Source organism: Orcinus orca, chromosome 14 (genome assembly GCF_937001465.1).
Source record: "Orcinus orca chromosome 14, mOrcOrc1.1, whole genome shotgun sequence".
Classification (NCBI taxonomy): Eukaryota; Metazoa; Chordata; class Mammalia; order Artiodactyla; family Delphinidae; genus Orcinus; species Orcinus orca.
The window spans coordinates 64,821,995-64,840,485 of NC_064572.1; the positions used below are offsets into that span (position 1 = coordinate 64,821,995).

General features: G+C 43.1%; 1 protein-coding gene across 11 annotated transcripts in view; it reads left to right on the forward strand.

Moving 5' to 3' along the window:
- The window catches only part of WBP1L (WW domain binding protein 1 like), a 76,723-nt gene that overhangs the window by 4,745 nt on the left and 53,487 nt on the right, over window positions 1-18,491 (forward strand). The window contains exons 1-5 of one of the 11 annotated variants that reach the window (XM_049696846.1): window positions 4,429-4,626; window positions 11,750-11,801; window positions 12,594-12,627; window positions 15,874-15,918; window positions 17,220-17,281. The exons of 1 other annotated variant lie outside the window; for it this stretch is intronic. In XM_049696846.1, coding sequence (XP_049552803.1) covers window positions 17,267-17,281 — 15 coding nt within the window. In that variant the 5' untranslated portion in view covers window positions 4,429-4,626; window positions 11,750-11,801; window positions 12,594-12,627; window positions 15,874-15,918; window positions 17,220-17,266. Of the gene's footprint in view, window positions 1-4,425; window positions 4,627-4,655; window positions 11,238-11,437; window positions 11,657-11,749; window positions 11,802-12,593; window positions 12,628-15,873; window positions 15,919-17,219; window positions 17,282-18,491 lie in introns of those variants that run through there. 9 more of the 11 variants (XM_049696839.1, XM_049696849.1, XM_049696850.1 and 6 more) reach the window with 9 other exon arrangements.

Sequence of the window (18,491 nt, forward strand, 5' to 3'; positions counted from 1 at the left end):
GTTGTGCAGCTGTCATTACTCCCTAATTCCAGAATATTTTCATTACCCCTGAAAGAAACTGTACTCCTTAGTAGTCACTCATTACCCTCATCCCCCAGCCCCTTGCAGCCCCTAATTTATCTTCTGTCTCTATGCATTTACCTATTCTGGACATTTCATGTAGATGGAATCACACAGTATGTGGCCTTCTATGTCTGACCTTTTTCACTTAGCATAATATTTTCAAAGTTCATCTATTCTGTAACGTGTACAATTTAATTTTGGCTGATGTCTGAGCAGAAAAGTCTGTGTCTCGGAGCTGGCTTCCTTAGGACAGGAGATCTGCCTTAAGCTTTGCTCATTTCCAAAGGCAAATAGGAAAAACATTACCAGAGCTAGCCGGAGCTTGGAAGCAATTCTGAACTGATATTCTCTCAAGAATCCACAATCTTCTCCTTTCTTTCCCAGCTCCTTAAACCTCCTGGCATTCCTCCTCTCTTTATAGACAATTACCCTTTTGGAAAAGTCTGGAGTAGATAGTGATTGCAGTCCAGAGGCAGATTAAAAATAGTTCACTCAAACCGCATCTCAGCTCTATCTTGTAAGACCTCTCTGCTTTCTTTGATTTGGCTCCTGCGGGATGTGGAAAGAAGTGATTAGGGTGACTAAAATGCCTTGGTGTGAGAAGTGCTCATCCAGACTGAGCAGGGTGTAGTGTTTGTCCTGTCCAGTAGCTCAGTTCAAGCCCTCGGGTAAAGGGAGTAAAGGAAGTCAGGACAAAATTCCCTCTGTTTTCCAAATTGAAACCATTGGTGTTTCCTACTGATGATGATACCTGGCTTTTTCTTTTTTTTTTAAATTTTTTTGGAGTATAGTTGATTTACAGTGTTGCATTAGTTTCAGGTGTACAGCGAAGTGAATCAGTTTTAGATATACATATATCCACTCTTTTTTTAGGTTCTTTTCCCATATAGGCCATTACAGAGTATTGAGTAGAGTTCCCTGTGCTATACAGTAGGTTCTTATTAGTTATCTATTTTATATATAGTAGTGTGTACACGTCAATCCCAATCTCCCAATTTATCCCTCCCCACCCCTTATCCCCTGGTAACCATAAGTTTGTTTTCTACATCTGTGACTTGACTTCTGTTTTGTACCCTTCTGTTCATTTGTACTCTTTTTTTTTAGATTCCACATATAAGCGATGTCATATGGTACTTTTTTTTTTTTTTGAGTGGCTTGAACAAGAGACATGTATTTTCTCATGTGCTATAAGTCCATAATCAAGGTTCTAGCAAATCTGGTTTCTGGTGAGGGTTCTTTTCCTAGTTTTTGTCCCAAAAGTCACTGAGGCATAGTAAAGTTCTTCAATCTTTTTATTTTTTCTTTCTGTTCTTCAAAGTAAATCAATTTAAATAATCTACCTTCAAATTCATTAACTTTTTTTTTTTCTTATTTTCATTCTTGTGTTAAACCCATCAGAACTTTTTTTTTCTTTTATATCAGCTATTGTACTTTCAGTTCCAGAACTTCTAATGATTTTTTGGGTTGTTTTAGTTTTCCTTTCTCTGCTGAGATTCCTCAGATGTTTTCTTATTATATCTATCTTGTCCTTCAAGATTCATACATACTTTCAATAGCTGACAAAGTTATTCGTAGCTATTTATTTATCTAAATCATCTTGGTGTCAGTTATGTTAACTAATTTTTCCTGATTATAATATTTTCCTGCTTCTGTACATATCTAGTAATTTTTTACTGTCTGCTTGACATTATGTATGTTAACTTGAAGGCTATTTGGATTATGTTGCCTTCCATTAATGGGTATTAAATTTTTATGTCATATGGTATTTGTCTTTCCATATCTGACTTCACTCAGTATGACAATCTCTAGGTCCATCCATGTTGCTGCAAATGGCATTGTTTTGTTCTTTTTCATGGCTGAGTAATATTCCATTATATATATATATATATATATATATATATATCTATCTCTCGTGTCTTCTTTATGCATTCCTCTGTTGATGGACATTTAGGTTGCTTCCATGTCCTGGCTATTGTAAGTAGTGCTGCAGTGAACACTGGGGTGCATGTATCTTTTCAAATTATGGTTTTCTTTGGGTATGTGCCCAGTAGTGGGATTGCTGGGTCATATGGTAGTTCTATTTTTAGTTTTCTAAGGAACCTCGCTACTGTTCTCCATAGTGACTGTACCAATTTACATTCCCACCAAGAGTGTAGGAGGGTTCCCTTTTCTCCACACCCTCTCCAGCATTTATAGTTTGTAGATTTTTTTTTTTTTTTTTTGCGGTATGCGGGCCTCTCACTGTCGTGGCCTCTCCTGTTGCGGAGCACAGGCTCCGGATGTGCAGGCTCAGCAGCCATGGCGCACGGGCCCAGCCGCTCCGCGGCATGTGGGATCTTCCCGGACCGGGGCACGAACCCGTGTCCCCTGTATCGGCAGGCGGACTCTCAACCACTGCGACACCAGGGAAGCCCTAGTTTGTAGATTTTTTGATGATGGCCATTCTGACTGGTCTGAGGTGATCCCTCATTGTAGTTTTGATTTGCATTTCTCTAATAATTAATGATGTTGAGCATCTTTTCATGTGCTTTTTGGCTATCTGTGATACCTGGCTTTTATATAGAGGACTTACAACTCCTTGAGGCTGGGATTGAGACCCTGTGCTAAGAAAATAATGTGGCCCCTGCCTAATACTCAATCTTTTATTCACCCCTAGGGAGCTTGATTGTGGAATGGATGAAATTCTAAGAAATTTAAGACTGGCAAAAATACTTGTCACCCTGTGCAGCACTTGGGAAAGCAGGATCAAGACAGAGACAGAACCGATTTTTTTCACTCTTACCTGTTTCCCACTTTGCCACCATTTAAGCCAAGAACAAACTTCCTTTGGGTTCAGCTATGGGCTAGACTGGGCTCGGCTCTAAAATGCTTTGGCGGGTTTTTGAGGGGGAATTGGCAGCTACAGGCAGCTGGCTTTTCTGCAGCAGTTCTTCATCTGTTCGTTTATTTTCCCAATATTGATTGAGCTCACAGTTGGGCCATGTACAGGGTGTAGGGATTTGTTTAAAAAATGAATAAGACCTGGTGTGCCATACAAAAAGCTAAAAATTTAGTCGGAGGGGTCAGGCAGGCAGAAATTGTAGATTAGATACACTGTGTGATAAGTGTTACGTGAATTCAGAAGAAGAAACCAGGGGATGAGAACTAGGAATTTTAAACGGGAAACTGTATGTGTAATGTGTAAATGAAGTTAAATGTATTGTATAGCACAGTTCATTGGGGATCTCTTATCTGTTGGGTGTGAGCAGAATGTGTGGGAAATGTAGTGGCAGTAGGTGAGATAAAGAAGTATGCAGGTGTGAAAAAAAAATACGCAGGGACGAGGACGCAGAAAGGACCACCATATTGATAAGTTTGGACAATAAATCCTGTAGGTAGTTGAAGTATTTTGAGAGGGGAAGCCCTGAGACGATAATATTTGGTTTTAGGTGGTAGAACACCCCTGCTGTGATATGTGAGAGAAATTCAAGAGGGAAGAATTAGCAACTGGCAGGACAGCAGGGAGACCGTTTGTATTTAGCCAGAAAATGAGAACATGGATTGAAGCAGTGGGGGTGGATTTCACAGCTGTTTCTGAGGAAGAGTCAGTAGAATTTCATCCCTCGAACTTGGGGTGACAAAGCACTGTGCTTCAGGTAAAGATACTATCTCATAGGAATTCAAAGTGACCGAAGATACTGCCTGAGCAGTTTGAGAGGGACTCTGGTACTGGGGCTGTGCTTAAAGACAAAAGACATCAAAAGCTTTTTAGATTGCAGTTGTCTTTTTTGTTTTTACTTTTTACTTTTTGGCAGTGCCACCCACACAGGACGTGGGATCCTAGGTCCCTGACCAGGGATCAAACCGGGGCCCCTGCATTGGCAGCGTGGAGTCTTAACCACTGGACCACCAGGGAAGTCTCTGCAGTTGTCTTTTTTAAGAGTGCCAGGTTACTTTATAAAAGTAACTTATTTTCCAACACCCTTTGGAATTACCATACCCCTTTCCTTTTCTTTGCTAAACTGTGGAAATCTAGTACTTCCGCCACATTCAAGATGGTGGCACCAGAATTAGACTTTTCAACTCAACGTCTTGGATGGCCCCGCCCCTGATCAGAGCTGCTTCCGCCACTCTCTGCGCTGCGGGACGCATTTACGCCGCCTCGTAGCACTCAAGATGGCCCGGGTTCCTCCTACTTTCCATTGGCTGGATTTCTCCAGTTTTCCGTCTTCGCGAGGGGGCGGGACTTCTATTTGATCGACATCTTTCTTGACCAATAGACGAAGGGCAAGGGCCAATGACGCGCTGGAATTGGAGAACCATCCAAGTGTCTGGGAGGGCGTTTGGGCTGGGGCGGGGTGGAGCGGAGCCGGAAGCGGGAGGGGAGAGTGAAACAGGAAAAGAAGGGAAGAAGGAAGAAGAGGGAAGAGGAGGAGAGGGAGGAGGAGGAGGGAGGTGGCGGCGCCGTGGCGGAGGAGCAGGAGCAGGAGGGGGATGGAGAGGAGAAGGCTCCTGGGTGGCATGGCGCTCCTGCTCCTCCAGGCGCTGCCCAGCCCCCTGTCAACCAGGGCTGAACCCCCGCAGGTAAGGGGGAGGGGGTGTCCGGGCCAGGCTGGGGCCTGGGGGGCGTCGAGGCCTGGCTGGAGGGGGCTGAAGGAATGTTGTTGCCAAGAGTTGCGGGGTCCCGAGAGGGGCACCCATGCCTGGAGTGGACAGGGTCTAAGGGGGCGTCGGTGTTTAGCTGAGGGACACCTGTGACGGTTTTGGTATCACGGAGGTGGCAGAGGCATGGTGCCAAGAGAGTGAGGGGCCTTTGAGACGGCAGTTAGGTCAGGTGGACTGGCATGACTGTGACTGGATAGTGGCGCAAGCGGGGTCATGTGGGGTGCATTCGTGTCCTCCAGTGGAGCAGGTCTCCAAAGCAGCGATGCCGCGTGTATGTCTGTGCGGGTAGGGGTACGTGGGTTATTGAGCGGGCTTGAGAGGGAGGAGGGGCTGGCTGAGAGGATATCTATTTCAAGCTGGACCTGGGAAAGTTGTAGGGGCCTCTTGGCCCCATTTTTACTGGTGTTGGAGGCAGGACTCTTGGAAGGCAAGTGAGATGAAGTAGACTGGGACCGCTCAGCAGCAGGGCACACTTGAGCTGTAACAAGCTCTTACTATCAGGTTGGCTGGCCTGGGGAGCCGGTCACTGATGCTGATCTGGGCCAGCTGCGGGTTTTGAGCAAAGGGTCGTGCTGATGCCAATACGGGCAACAAATGGAGCACCCCAGCTTTTCTTGCTAAGTGGCTTGTGCTGATTTTAGCGCCGCTGGCATTTCGAAACCCAAATGGGAGCGTTACTCCTGGCGCCAGGTTGGGTGGGGTGCAGTAGGGGGGAATCACCCCTCCTTCCCTTCCTTGCATTTGGCAAGGCTTTACCATTCTATTTTCTTCAGTTTCTGTTCCCTTCAGTGTCTTTTCAGAAGGGCATATACAGACACACACAGAGCAAGATGGCAGACTCTATACAGCTTAGCACTTGAACTTTGTGTTGTGGTCAAGAGTAGAAGCAGAATGCCAGCAAAAAGCCTTATCTTTTTTCCTAGGAGTTTATGAGCATCATGTTATGCCCATTAGTATCCTCTATTTAAAACATTAATTTTTCAGGTGAGATGAACTTTATATAAACTGTTTAAAACCGTTTAACCATTTTAAAGTGAACAATTCAGTGGTGTTTAGTGCATTCGCAATATTGAGCAACCACTGCCTCTGTCTAGTTCCAAAACATTTTATCACCTGGGGAGAAAACCCTGTACAAGCAGTTCCTCCCTGTTCCCCCTTCCCCCAGCCCTTGGCAACCACCAGTCTGCTTTACATGTCTATGGATTTATCTATTGAGGATATTTCATATAAATGGAATCTTACAATACCTTTTGTATCTGGCTTTTTTTTTGTTTTTTAACCTTTTGTATCTGGTGTCTCTCCCTTAGCATAATGTTCTCAAGGTTTATCCATGTTGTAGCATGTAATTCATTCCTTTTTATGGCTGAATAATACTCCGTTGTGTTCCATAATTTGTTTATTCATTTATCTGTGGACGTATCATCTGCTTTTCCCAAAGAATATATTTATGTTTATTGGAAATAACATGTGAAAGGAATAGAGCTCATTTTCTGTCCCAGTACATTCCTTTTTCTAGGGCTGGGGCTCTTCTGTTTTAGGCTTTGTTGAGGTTCTTTGTTTTCTCAGTTAAAATCATGAAGTGGCAAGAGAAATAAATTTCCTTTATTAGAAAAGTTACAAAGCTAAGATACAGATGTTGAGAGAATAAAATATAGAACAAACTGTTGCTTTTCCTTTGCACCTGCGCCTTTCTGTAAGTATCTTTAAAGGCTGTTTCCAATAACCAGTAATTAACATTGCTAGGGGGTTGATTTAGGAATGGTGCAGGCTTTGGAGCCTTTTGAGGTGGGTGCCCTGGGCCTGTGGACTACATCTCCCCATTGGAGAGCAGCGGTGGGAACCAGATCCATTTCTTTAGCAGGAAGGATGGAAAGTGGAGGTTCCTTCCCAGGTCATGGAAGCCTGGGACGTGGAGAGAAGGTTTGGGTGGGGATCTTCAGTGTCATGCCCTAATTGCAGCTTGTGGATCACAGACCGTTTTGTTATCATTTCTCTGGCACTTCCGATACTTACTTGGGGGACAGGGTGGCTTTTGTACTTTGGTCCATTTGAATGGATGCTAGCGCTGGCCAGCAGCTATTATGTGGTTACAGTTCCTGCAGAGAAGGGAAAGTTTTTAAAATGAGTAGGCTCTCTCCTTCTAACCCCCTTCCCCCTAACACTCCTAACCCCATCTCATAGCCTGTCTCTTTCTCTAGCCGAGTCTCAGTATCTATAGTGAGAATTGTGTTTTGAATTTTAACCTTTGGAATGGAAGTTACTCTGTAATTATTAACTCTGAATCCGCCACAATTTAGTCAATTTAGATTTTGTTTTGTTTTTGTTGATTTTTGGCTTGCAGAAATCAGTGAAGGAAAAAAAATTTAGAGACCATTTTGGCTTAGGATGTACTTCAGGTACTCACTGTCCGTATTTCAACAAGTGGCTTCTAGCTAGCTCCGAATTGAGGAGGACTCTCTGTACTCCGTCTGTATTGAAAATTGTATGGGTACCTCACTGCATTTTTTTCCCTTGAAATGTCTCTATCAAGTACAGTCTTTTTTTTTTTTTTTTTTTTTTTTTTGTGGTACACGGGCCTCTCACTGTTGTGGCCTCTCCCGTTGCAGAGCACAGGCTCTGGATGCGCAGGCTCAGCGGCCATGGCTCACGGACCCATCCGCTCCACGGCATGTGGGATCTTCCCGGACCTGGGCACGAACCCGTGTCCCCTGCATCGGCAGGCGGACTCTCAACCACTGCGCCACCAGGGAAGCCCAGTCTTTTTTTTTTTTAATTAAAGTATAGTTAATTTACAATGTGTTAATTTCTGGTGTACAGCAAAGTGATTCAGTTTTATATATATGTATATATGTATGTATATACATATATTCTTTTTCATAATACAATCTTTTTTTTACACATGCATTTAATATCAAATATATGATATTAGGCAGCTTGCTTTCCCTGGTTCCAGCTCTGCACTAGAACAGTTTTCTTGCCATCCTGACCCAAATAATTTCATCAGTTTAACTCCATTCTGTGATTAGGAACTTAGACTTAATTCTCCTATGGGTCATTGCAACTCAGATGTGATTCCTTGAATCCATAGAGAATAAAAAAGCAAGAGAGTCTCCAAACAGTAAGGCCTTGGCATTTGTCTCTTCCAGTTAAATTATGACGGGATATGCGGAGTTTCTTTCTTTCTCTTGTTGGTTAGATTCAACAGAAAAATCTGACTGTAGTATTTAAAGTAAAGTTTTAGGAGAAATGTCTTTTTCAATAAAGTGATCCAGCCGATGGGCTGGGCACAGATCTGTAGAGATGCAGTCCTTGCCCTTCCTCTTCCATGCTTAAAACTTTGAGTTGGAAGGGGGCCCTGGTTCATGATATTTTTTCTTCCCCTCACACCCTCCAATAGTATACCCCTTCCGCCCCACCTTTACTCTCCTCCATTGCCCCAGTTTTCAGTCCAGAAGCCCTGCTCCACTCTTCTTTCCTAAATATGGCATTTCAGTGTGACCACCCTTATTCCTTGTAGAATAGTGGGATATGAGACTTTCAGATTCTTACCCTCTTTCTTTCACTTTCTTAGTCTGTTTTATACACCAAAGTGAGCAATTGTCTAAAGTTAACACCATGAGTTGCTGTAAATCCTTTGAGTAGAATCCAACAAACGTTTACCAAAATGTTCATTCTTTGCAGCAGGCTATTATTATTCCTAGGCACTGGGAACCCTCAAACAAGTAGCAGAATCCCTGTCCTCAAGGAGCTAATAATCCTGTGGGAAAGACAGATAATATCCACTGATATGTAATCTGGAGGGATCAGCGCTGTAATGGAAGTGCAAGCAAAGGATGGTGGGAACAACGGCTAGGGCTGGGGGAAGGTGGGGATTTAGGGAAGGTTTCATAGAGGGAGAGGCATTTGGACAGGGCTTTCAAGGTTGATAAGGATAGGTAGGATGTCTGTGGACTAGGAAGGGGGAAAGTTTATTCCGGCATGAAAGAGTGAAAATGGAGCTTTTAGAAGTGGCACATAGTCTGTGGTGGAAGCTTTGCCTGTGGGTGTGCAGAGGACTGTGAGAATAGCTTGAGACTTGAAAGGTGAGCTGCAATTAGACGATAAGGAGGGCTTTTATCCATTTGTCGAAATTCTGCTGACAGTAGAACTTTCTGTGATGTTGGAAATCATCTATATCTGTGCTGTCCATTTTGTAGCCACGTAGCCACATGTGGCTATTGAGTCCTTGAAATGTGGCTAGGATAACTAAGGAACCGAATTTTTAATTAATTAATTAATTAATTTTTGGCTGCGTCAGGTCTTATTGCAACATGCAGGATCGTTTGTTGCGGTGCTGGGCTCTTCCTTGCTGCACGTGGGCTTCTCTCTAGTTGTGGTGCATGGGCTCAGTAGTAGCCCCTTGGCATGTGGGATCTTAGTTCCCCGACCAGGGATTGAACCCACATCCCCTGCATTGGAAGGCGGATTCTTAACCACTGGATCACCAGGGAAGTCCTGGAACTGAATTTTTAATGGCATTTAATTTTTTGTATCACCTTTATTGAGTTATAATTCACATGCCAAAAGATTCATCCTCTTAAAGTGTACAGAAAATGTTTTTTTAGTGAGTCAGAGGGTTGTGTGACCATCACCACTATCTGATTTTAGAACATTTTCATCACCCCACAAAGAAACCCCATAGCCATTAGCAGCCCTTCCCCATTACACCCCCTCCTCCCCCAGCCCCTACAATCACTAATCTACTTTCTGTCTCTTTGGATTTGCCCATTCTGGACATTCTGTATAAATGGAATCATACACCATGTGGTCCTTTGTAACTGGCTTCTTTCACTTAGCATAATGTTTTCAAGATTCTTCCATGTTGATGTATTTGTGTATCATCACATGTATCAGTATTTCATTCCTTTTTATGGCCGGTTAATATTCAGTTGCATGAATGTACCACATTTTATTTATCCATTCATCAGTTGATGGACATTTGAGCTGTGTTCCCTTTTGGGCTATTGTGAATAATGCTGCTATGGACATGTGTGTACAAGTTTTTGTGTACACATATATGTTTTCATTTCTCTTGGATATATACCTAATGGTGGAATTGCTGGGTCATATGATAACTCTATGTGTAACCTTTTGAGGAACTGCCAGACTGTTTTCCAAAGTGGTATGATATTCAGTTTTTAATTTAAAGTAAATAGCTACGTGTGACTACTGACTACCTGTTAGACAATGTAGATCTAACAGTTTTCCAGTGTGGAGGTGGAATATAGTCTAATGTAGTGGTGAGGTCATGGGCTCTGGGGGCAGATTACCTGAGTTCCAAACTTGATTCTTCCACTTACTATCCTTGAGCAAGTTACTTTAACCTCTTTGTGCCTCAGTTTCCTCATCTATAAAATGGGAATAATAATAGCACATAATTTAGGGACTTGCCTGGTGGTGCAGTGGTTAAGAATCCACCTGCCAATGCAGGGGACATGGGTTCGAGCCCTGGTCTGGGAAGATCCCACATGCCGCGGAGCAACTGAGCCTGTGCACCGCAACTACTGAGCCAGTGCTCTAGAGCCCACGAGCCACAACTACAGAGCCCACATGCCACAAATACTGAAGCCCGCACACCTAGAACCCATGCTCCGCAGCAAGAGAAGCCACCGCCTAGAGAAGCCTGATGCGCCACAACAAAGAGTAGCCCCCACTCGCTGCAACTAGAGAAAGCCTGAACGCAGCAATGAAGACCCAACGCAGCCTAAATAAATAAGTAAATAAATAAATAAATAAAAGTAGCACGTACTTTATAGGTTTGTTGGGACCTGAAAAGATATATATGTAAAGCTTTTGGAATATACTTTATGGTTATTAAATATAATAATACTTATCACTGCTATTCTTATTGGTGATCCTCAAGAGTGCATTGTGGTTGGTAAGTTAGTGTCAACTCTCAAACTAGGTTCAGAAACTGAGATTTGGGGAGTTTGGAAGTGACTTCCTTGATGCTGTTCTATATCTGAGTTTAGGTTTGTCCCTGTGATCCTTTACCTATGTAGGTAACTCTTCATGGTGAACCTATGTAGAATAGTGGTTCTCAATTGGAGACAATTTTGCCCCTGCCTGAGGACATTTGTCAGTGTCTGGAAACATTTTTGATTGTCGTAACTCAGGAGCACTACTGGCATCTGTTGTATGAAGGCCAGGGGTGCTGCTAAATGTCCTCAGGGTAGTCCCCCACAACAAAGAATTGTCCTCCCCAAAATGTCAGTAGCGCCAAGGTGGAGAAACCCTTGTGTGGTACTTGCTATCCCCTTACCAGCTCCTGACCAGTATCGTGGGATTTGAGGTCAGCCTTCCTATGAAAAGATGTGTGTGAAATAAGCTCTGATGACAAATTTCAGGTGGGACAGTTTAAAGCTTTAGTGTCCTGAATCCTGATGTCGCTCAGATTTGCTGACATGTGTTACCAGTCAGCTCATCATCGTCAGCCAACATCAACTGTTTTGACAAAAGCACATTTTTTTAGTCTGTGGTTCAGTAAGCAGGTGAGCCTCCCTAAGTCACCCCATCTTAAACCTTCTTTCCTCTCACTTTGGTCTGCCTTTGTGGTTTCACTTTAAGAACGTTTGTCTTCATCCCAGTGGAAGCCTGAGGGCCAGTCACTTTCTTTTCTGTGTCCTCCATGGTCCCACCACCAATCTGAACTGAGTCATGTTCTTAGAACTTTTTCCTTTCCTCATTCCAGATCTTGGCTCTCCTCTCATTTTCGGCCTCACGAATGTTAGTTTGTTCTCACACACGCTCAGCCTGCAGAAACCGTTAGATGTTCCCAGGTCGCCACGAGGGAAGCTGATGGTCCTGGACTTTACCAGAGCTGTGTCTGGAGGAGAGCCCTCTCTTCCAGGTCCAGGATGTCCCTCATCTGTGGGTGCTGGGCACAAGCTGGCTACTCTGGGTGCTGTGGGTAAGTTAGATGGCTTTGGATTCAGAATTCCAACAGCCTTTTGAATGCCTGGCCATCCGTACACCTGAGGGCCTCTTTCTTTCTTGCCTTAAGTTGCTGGACTGACGTTTGAGGGACCATCAGGACCAGGTGGAGCAATGACCAGGTGGGTTCATTCCTTGCCCTACCACCCCAACTGTGGGCCCTGCTGGGGCCACCGACCCCACTATAACCACACAGACAGAGCAGCCACTGGGTGACAGGGAACGGCGACAGCGGGTCTTGGTGACCTGTCCACTCAGCTGCATACAACAGGCTGAGGTCTGCCAGTGGGCACCTCCCTTTTGGCCCATCCTTTGAAGTTCCACTAGGTGGAGCAAAGTCTGGCCAAAAACCCACATGCAAATGTGGAAACCACAAACAAAGAAATACAAATAAATCCAGAACATTGCAACATGGGAGGTAAAGAAAAGGGAAACAAGTCTCATTCTATTGAATTCTGCAGCTTGTTGATACAATTCTGGGCTTTCCCAGTGTGGGAATTAAAATAGGTCATCCTCTCAGACTTGTCAGTCTTGCCTGGATGGGGTTTTTGGGGTTTGGGGGATACTTTCGCTTACTCAGCTACATTCCCATAGCTGGATTTATTTACTTGTGGTTTTCATCTTTCCATACTTTTTTCTGTGGGAAAGCAGATGAGCTGTGTATCTTCTGTTCCTGGTGCCGTCATCACCCTCATAGAGCCACGGCTCAGTTTTGATTCACCATCTTAGGTGTTTTAAAGAATTTAAACTTGTTTTGGAAGAGATGAGAGTGAGTGTAAGACGTTACAAGAATATTTGTGGTTTGGAAAGGTGGATCCTAGAGTGAAGTTATCAAAACATTTCTGTTTTGATTTTTAAATATGGAGCAAGACAGATCTTACATTGTAACACTGTTTTGTTACACATTCTTGCAGATCAGAGACACGCGCGGTGCATGGAGAAAATGCGGTGCGTGGAGAAAATAATCATATTTTTCAAAATTGTACATACTGCTTTTTGTTCACCGTTTAAAAATTAATCTTCCTCATCTAAAATTCCACCTGGCAGTTTCACTCCAATCGTATCAAAACCCAACCAAACACAGACACAATGAAAAACACCATAGCTTAGTTTATTGATCAGATTTACACTTTTGTGGTTTATTTGGGAGAGAAAGTTAGTATTTGTCTTTCTACATTAGGATGTTGGAGCACGGTAGCTCTTTGGGACTTGAATATAGAGTCGAACAGTGTGAGAAGTTCATCCTGTGTACTTCTTTCTTTTTTTCTTGACTCCCTTGTCTTTAATTATGCAAATCCCCTTGCTGCTGTTGCTGTGGGTGGGAGCTGGGAGTGGAACACCTGCACCGGCCTGATTTCTCATAAGGACCAATCTGGCTGTCTCTCCAATCCCTTTCTTAGACCCGATTGCTGCCTTTCTTTGGGCTTTGAGGTACCTTTTACCTTTTCACATCAGTTTTTAATTACACAAAAATAACACACGCTCATAACAATGGTAAATAATAGAGAAATACAAAAATACTTAGAGGAAAAAGTGAAAGTTTGTGGTTTGTTGTGTATTTTTGGTTTTTCTGCTTATGCTGCAAATTTATAGATATAGTAATATAACTCCTATGTATAAACTTACATCCACACACATATAAAATACATAAAGTTGTTGGTATGGGTAGGGTTCTTTATTTTATTTGTTTTTAAAGCAAAAATGGGATAATTTATATGTAGTACTTTAACAACATGCACCTTTTTTAAAACCTTAATATATTGTAGACTTCATATCGCATATATGCCTCTGATTTTTTTTTAATGCCTGTAATTACTTTAGACCATGATTTATTTGACTACCCCTCCATAAATGAACGTACATTGTGTCCAAGGTATTGCCATTTCAAGCTGTGCAGCAGTGAACATTGTTGCACTTATTTCTTTCTGCAGTTTGCTAGGTTCCTAGAAGTGGAACTGGGGACTATGGGATTATAGGGTATGTACATTTGGAATTTGGGGCCAATAGTGCCAAGTTGCTCCCCAAAACGGCTTTATCAGTTCACATTCCCATCAGTAGTGCATGCAAGGCCTCACTTCCCCACACACATGTGAACATCATTTCTTCACCTGCACCCTCTGTATATCCTTGGAGATGTGCCTTCTGACTCTTAACATGGGCACCTGGGGAACATTTCAGTTTACTTTCTCAAAAGCCTATAGGTCTCTAATTGGCTTAGCTTCCAGTCTCCCTGTCTGCAAACTGGTTGCTCCCTTTGCTGTGGAGTAGGATTCACACAAGGGCAGTGAGCCTCTAGCCAGAGGAGGGTAGAAATGCCTGCCCATGTGCTGAAGGAAGTGGTTTGTGGTCCCTGGAAGATGTCAAGCAGGTGGCCTGGAGCTGTTGGCCAATTGCTGTGTGGTACACAAGTCTAATTTCATGCCCGACCTACCACCCCTCCGTGGTGGCCATCCCAGAAGAGACGCCTGGAAGTGGCATTGCTGAGAGTGCAGACTCTGGAGCCAGACTGCCTCCATATAACCTTGGACTAGTTAGTTAACTCAGTATCCTCATCTGTAAAATGGGTTAATAGCGCCTAGCCTGTAGGGTTATTGTGAGGGTTAACTGAATTAATACTTGTAAAGCACTTAGAGCAGTGCCTGCCACATAGTAATTACTTGGCAAATGTTAGCCTTTGTTGTTGTTGTTGTTATTAATTATTTTAGCTCTGGGGAACTTTAAGACTTCCCTCTTCCCTTACTGACCCAAGGTTTGTTTTCAGTGGAGGAATTTAAGAATATATTTTGGTTCACTCCTTGTCCAAAATGCACGTGAATCACTTTCCATATCATCAGCCTTGGTGATCAGATGAGAGGTGTTTTTTCAACAACTATTTTCTAATAATAAGATATGAAATTATTTATTCTTAGAGCAGGTAAGTTAGGATATATGCTATTTTTCTGATACACGCACCACTGCAGCCTCTTGAGTGAGGAAAAGAGTGGGGGGTTGTGGTTAGTCGTTCATTCTGACCACAGTGCTGCCACACGCAGATCTGTCTGCTCTCAGCACACAGTGGACTGTACCGAGCTGAGGGACTCCCTCGGGCTTCTTGACACCTGTCCCCAACCTCCATTTGGTACTTCCTGTTCTGAGGTGAGGATGGTTTCTGAGGCTTTTTTTTTTCTTTTTTGTAATACAGCTTTATTGAGATATAATTCACATACCATAAAATTCACTCTTTTAGAGTATACAATTTAGTGGGCTTTAGTGTATTCACAAGTTTGGACCACCTCACCACTAGGTAATTTCAGAATGTTTTCATCACCCCCAAAAGAAATGCTGTATCAGCAGTCATTCCCCCTCTCCCTGCCCCATCCCTCAAGTCGCTGGCAACCAATAATCTGCTTTCTGTCTCTGTCCATTATGGACATTTCATGTAAATGGAATCATATACCATGTGCTATTTTGTGAGTGCCTTCTTTCACTTAGCATAGTATTTTCAAGGTTCATCCATGTTGTAACATGTATCACTATGTCATTCCTTTTTATGGCCGATAAATATTCCTCTGTCTGGTTGTAACACATTTAGTCCTCAATTGATGGATATTTGGGCTTTTTTCACTTTGGGGCTATTATGAATAATGCTGCTTTGAACATGAATATACAGTTTTTGAGTGGACATATGTTTTCATTCTCATGAGTATACGCTTAGAAGTAGAATTGCTGGGTCATATCGTCACTCTATGTTTAACTTTTGAGGAACTGCCAGACTGTTTTCCATAGTGGCTGCACCATTATATATCTCCGCTAGCAATGTATGAGGGTTTCAGTTTCTCCACATCCTCGTCAATACTGTCTTTTTAAAAATCATAACCATCCTAGTGGGTGTGAAGTAGTATCCCACTGTGGTTTTGATTTGTATTTCCCTAATAACTAGTAATGTTGAACATCTTTTTGTGTTCTTTTTTTGTTTGTTTTTTGGTGGGTTTTTTTTTTTTTGGTTTGTTTGTTTGTTTTTTGGTTTTATTGGCCATGCCATGCGGCACGTAGGATCTTAGTTCCCCGACCAGGGATTGAACCCCTGCCCCCTGCATTGGAAGCTCAGAGTCTTAACCACTGGACTGCCAGGGGAGTCCCCTTTTTGTGTTCTTACTGGCCATTTGTATATATTCTTTGGAGAAATGCCTATTCAATCCTTTGTTTGTTTTAAAGGCCCTTATCTGACTGACAGGACAGTGGTCTTCCCACGGAATCCCAGTGAGTGACTGTCCAAGGGGAGGTTTTCCTTTAAACTAGACTTTGTCAGAGCTCTGGCACTCTAGACCTAGCCATGCTAACATCTCTTCTCATGACCCTGGACCAATTACTTTACCTCTCTGAGCCTTCATTACTTCTATCAGCATCTCCCAGAGACGGGTCCGAGGCAGCCTTTCTGCTGTAAGAGGAAGAGGCCCTCGTGGTCCCAGAAGTCTACCATTTCTCGTGGAGATTCATGATGCACATGCTTTACGGTTAAGCCTCGGAAGAGTCTCACAGTTAAGAGACGTATATGAATCCCTTATCAGATAAATGATTTGCAAATATTTCCTCCCAGTCTGTCTTTTTTTTCACTTTCTTGATGGTGTCCTTTGAAGTACAACTGTTTTTAATTTTGATGAATTCCAGTTTATCTGTGTTTTTCTTTTGTTGCTTGAGCTTTTGGTGTTCCCTATTTGTTTTAAGGGCTCTGTAAAACTTAATATTATTTAGGGTCAAATATGGACATTATTCAGAATAGAATCCTTTAATTTTTTTTTTTATTATGGAGTATTTTAAACATTTACAAAAAAAAAGAGAATGGTATAATGAACCAGCATGTACCCATCTCCCAACCTCAGCGATTTAGTGTCTTGGCCAGTCTTGTTTTATCTATACTGTATCCACTTTCACTTCCATTTATCCCCAGTGAAATTATTTTGAAGCAGATTTCAGACTTCATATCATCTCAACCATAAATAGTTCTGTTTGAATCTCTAAAAGGACTATGTTCCCGAACATAACCACCCTCCCATATCACACCCTAAAAAATTGACAATAATTCCTTAATGTTACAGGAGAGGATCTTGTGTGTGAGAATTTAATTTGGATCTAGGGGTAAAAATACTATTAGAAAATTCAGCTAATTATGATAGTTCTTCAGTTTTCGTGAGTAATTAACCCTGTGTCACACTACTTTAAAAAAGTTACTCCCCAGTGACACGCTTCAATCCTATGAGTATCAAAAGTGCTCTTCCAACCACAGCTTTTTCTTTTTTACTTGAACAGATCTAGTGGTGAAGCTTTAATCATAGCAGCCCGCTCCCCCCTTTTTCCCTCTCAAAACTTTTTTTTTTTTGGACACATATCCATTTCCAACCTCTTCCCAGTATATAAAGTGAAAGATTAACTTATGACTTTTGCCCTCAATTTCTAGTGTAGGGAGAATTTTTGGAAAAATCCTGTTCTTATCTGAGATTGCACAAATGTTCAGAGAAACCTAGGAAAATGAGGAGACCCTGTTTGCGTATCTTCTCTTTCAGCTCTCCAGGGCCTAGGCTGGGTGTCCCCATCCCGTGTCTGGCTGACCATGCCCACCCTCAAGGTACAGTATTGGCGGCGGGGGTGGGGGTGGGGGGGTGTCTCATGGCTAATGAGCAATGCTGCTGAGGGAGAGGTGGAACATAGAATTTGGAGGCAAAGAAAGACACCGTAGAGATAATGATGCTATGAACAGATGTTTGGTAAGAGAGGCCGTGCTGTTCGAAATGTAGGAGATTTAGGGTTGAACAGGCTTCTTAATTGTGGGACCCTTCAGAGGCTTAACCGTAAAACACAGGCATCGTGAATCTCCAAAAGGGTCGGTAAACTTCTTTAACCATGTGAGCCTCTTATCGCAGAAATGGCTGCCTCGGAGCGGTCTCTGGGTGATGCTGATAAAAGTACTGAAGGCTCAGAGAGGTGAAGTAATTGGCCCGGGGTCATGAGAATAGGTGGTAGCATGGTAGAGTGCCAGAGCCCTGACAGAGTCTAGCTTAAAGGAAAATCTGCCCCTAGGCAGTCAATTACTGGGGTTCCATGGGAAGACCTCTGCCTCTTCAGTCAGAAACCCTAGGTCTAGTCCTAGGTCAACTCACACTCCAGACCAGTGTACTGCCCGGCAAGTGGGGATGGTAACTGCCTGGCCCTATCACCAGCTGATATAAGGAACAATGAAAAGGGATATGAAAGTAGTTTATAAACCTGAGATCTCTGCAAGGATGATGCTTTATTGTGTCTCTCATTGGTTAGTGCCACCTTTTCTATAACACTGGGAATTCCCTGGTAGTCCAGTGGTTAGGACCCTGTGCTCCTACTTTCGAGGGCCTGGGTTCAATCCCTGGTCGGAGAACTAAGACCCCACAAGCTGCATGGTGTGGCCGAAAAAAAAAATGTAATTCTCAATAATACTGAGCACATCTTGCCAAGAACGTGCATCTTGAGAAAAGTGAAGGACTTTGGAATGTTGGATATAAAATATAAGATATTGGCACCTGCTACTTCTTTTCAGGGAGGGACAGTGACTTGTGCTGACTTCTTGCTGTGATGGGGGATGCTTTCTCAAAGGCCCTTCCAGCGTTTTCCCCCTAAGTTTTCTACTTATAGAGTAGGGTCTTCCTGCCCACTTCTGCGTTGCTGTAGTGCTTTCTTCACGATTTGGACTCCGGGTCAAGGTGTTTTTGAAACTGCTGTCATCCTGTGTTGCCTCACTCTCTGCGGCCTGGGAATCCAGGGTTCAGGTGTGGCCCGTGGTTGGGTGTAATGTGACGGAAGGT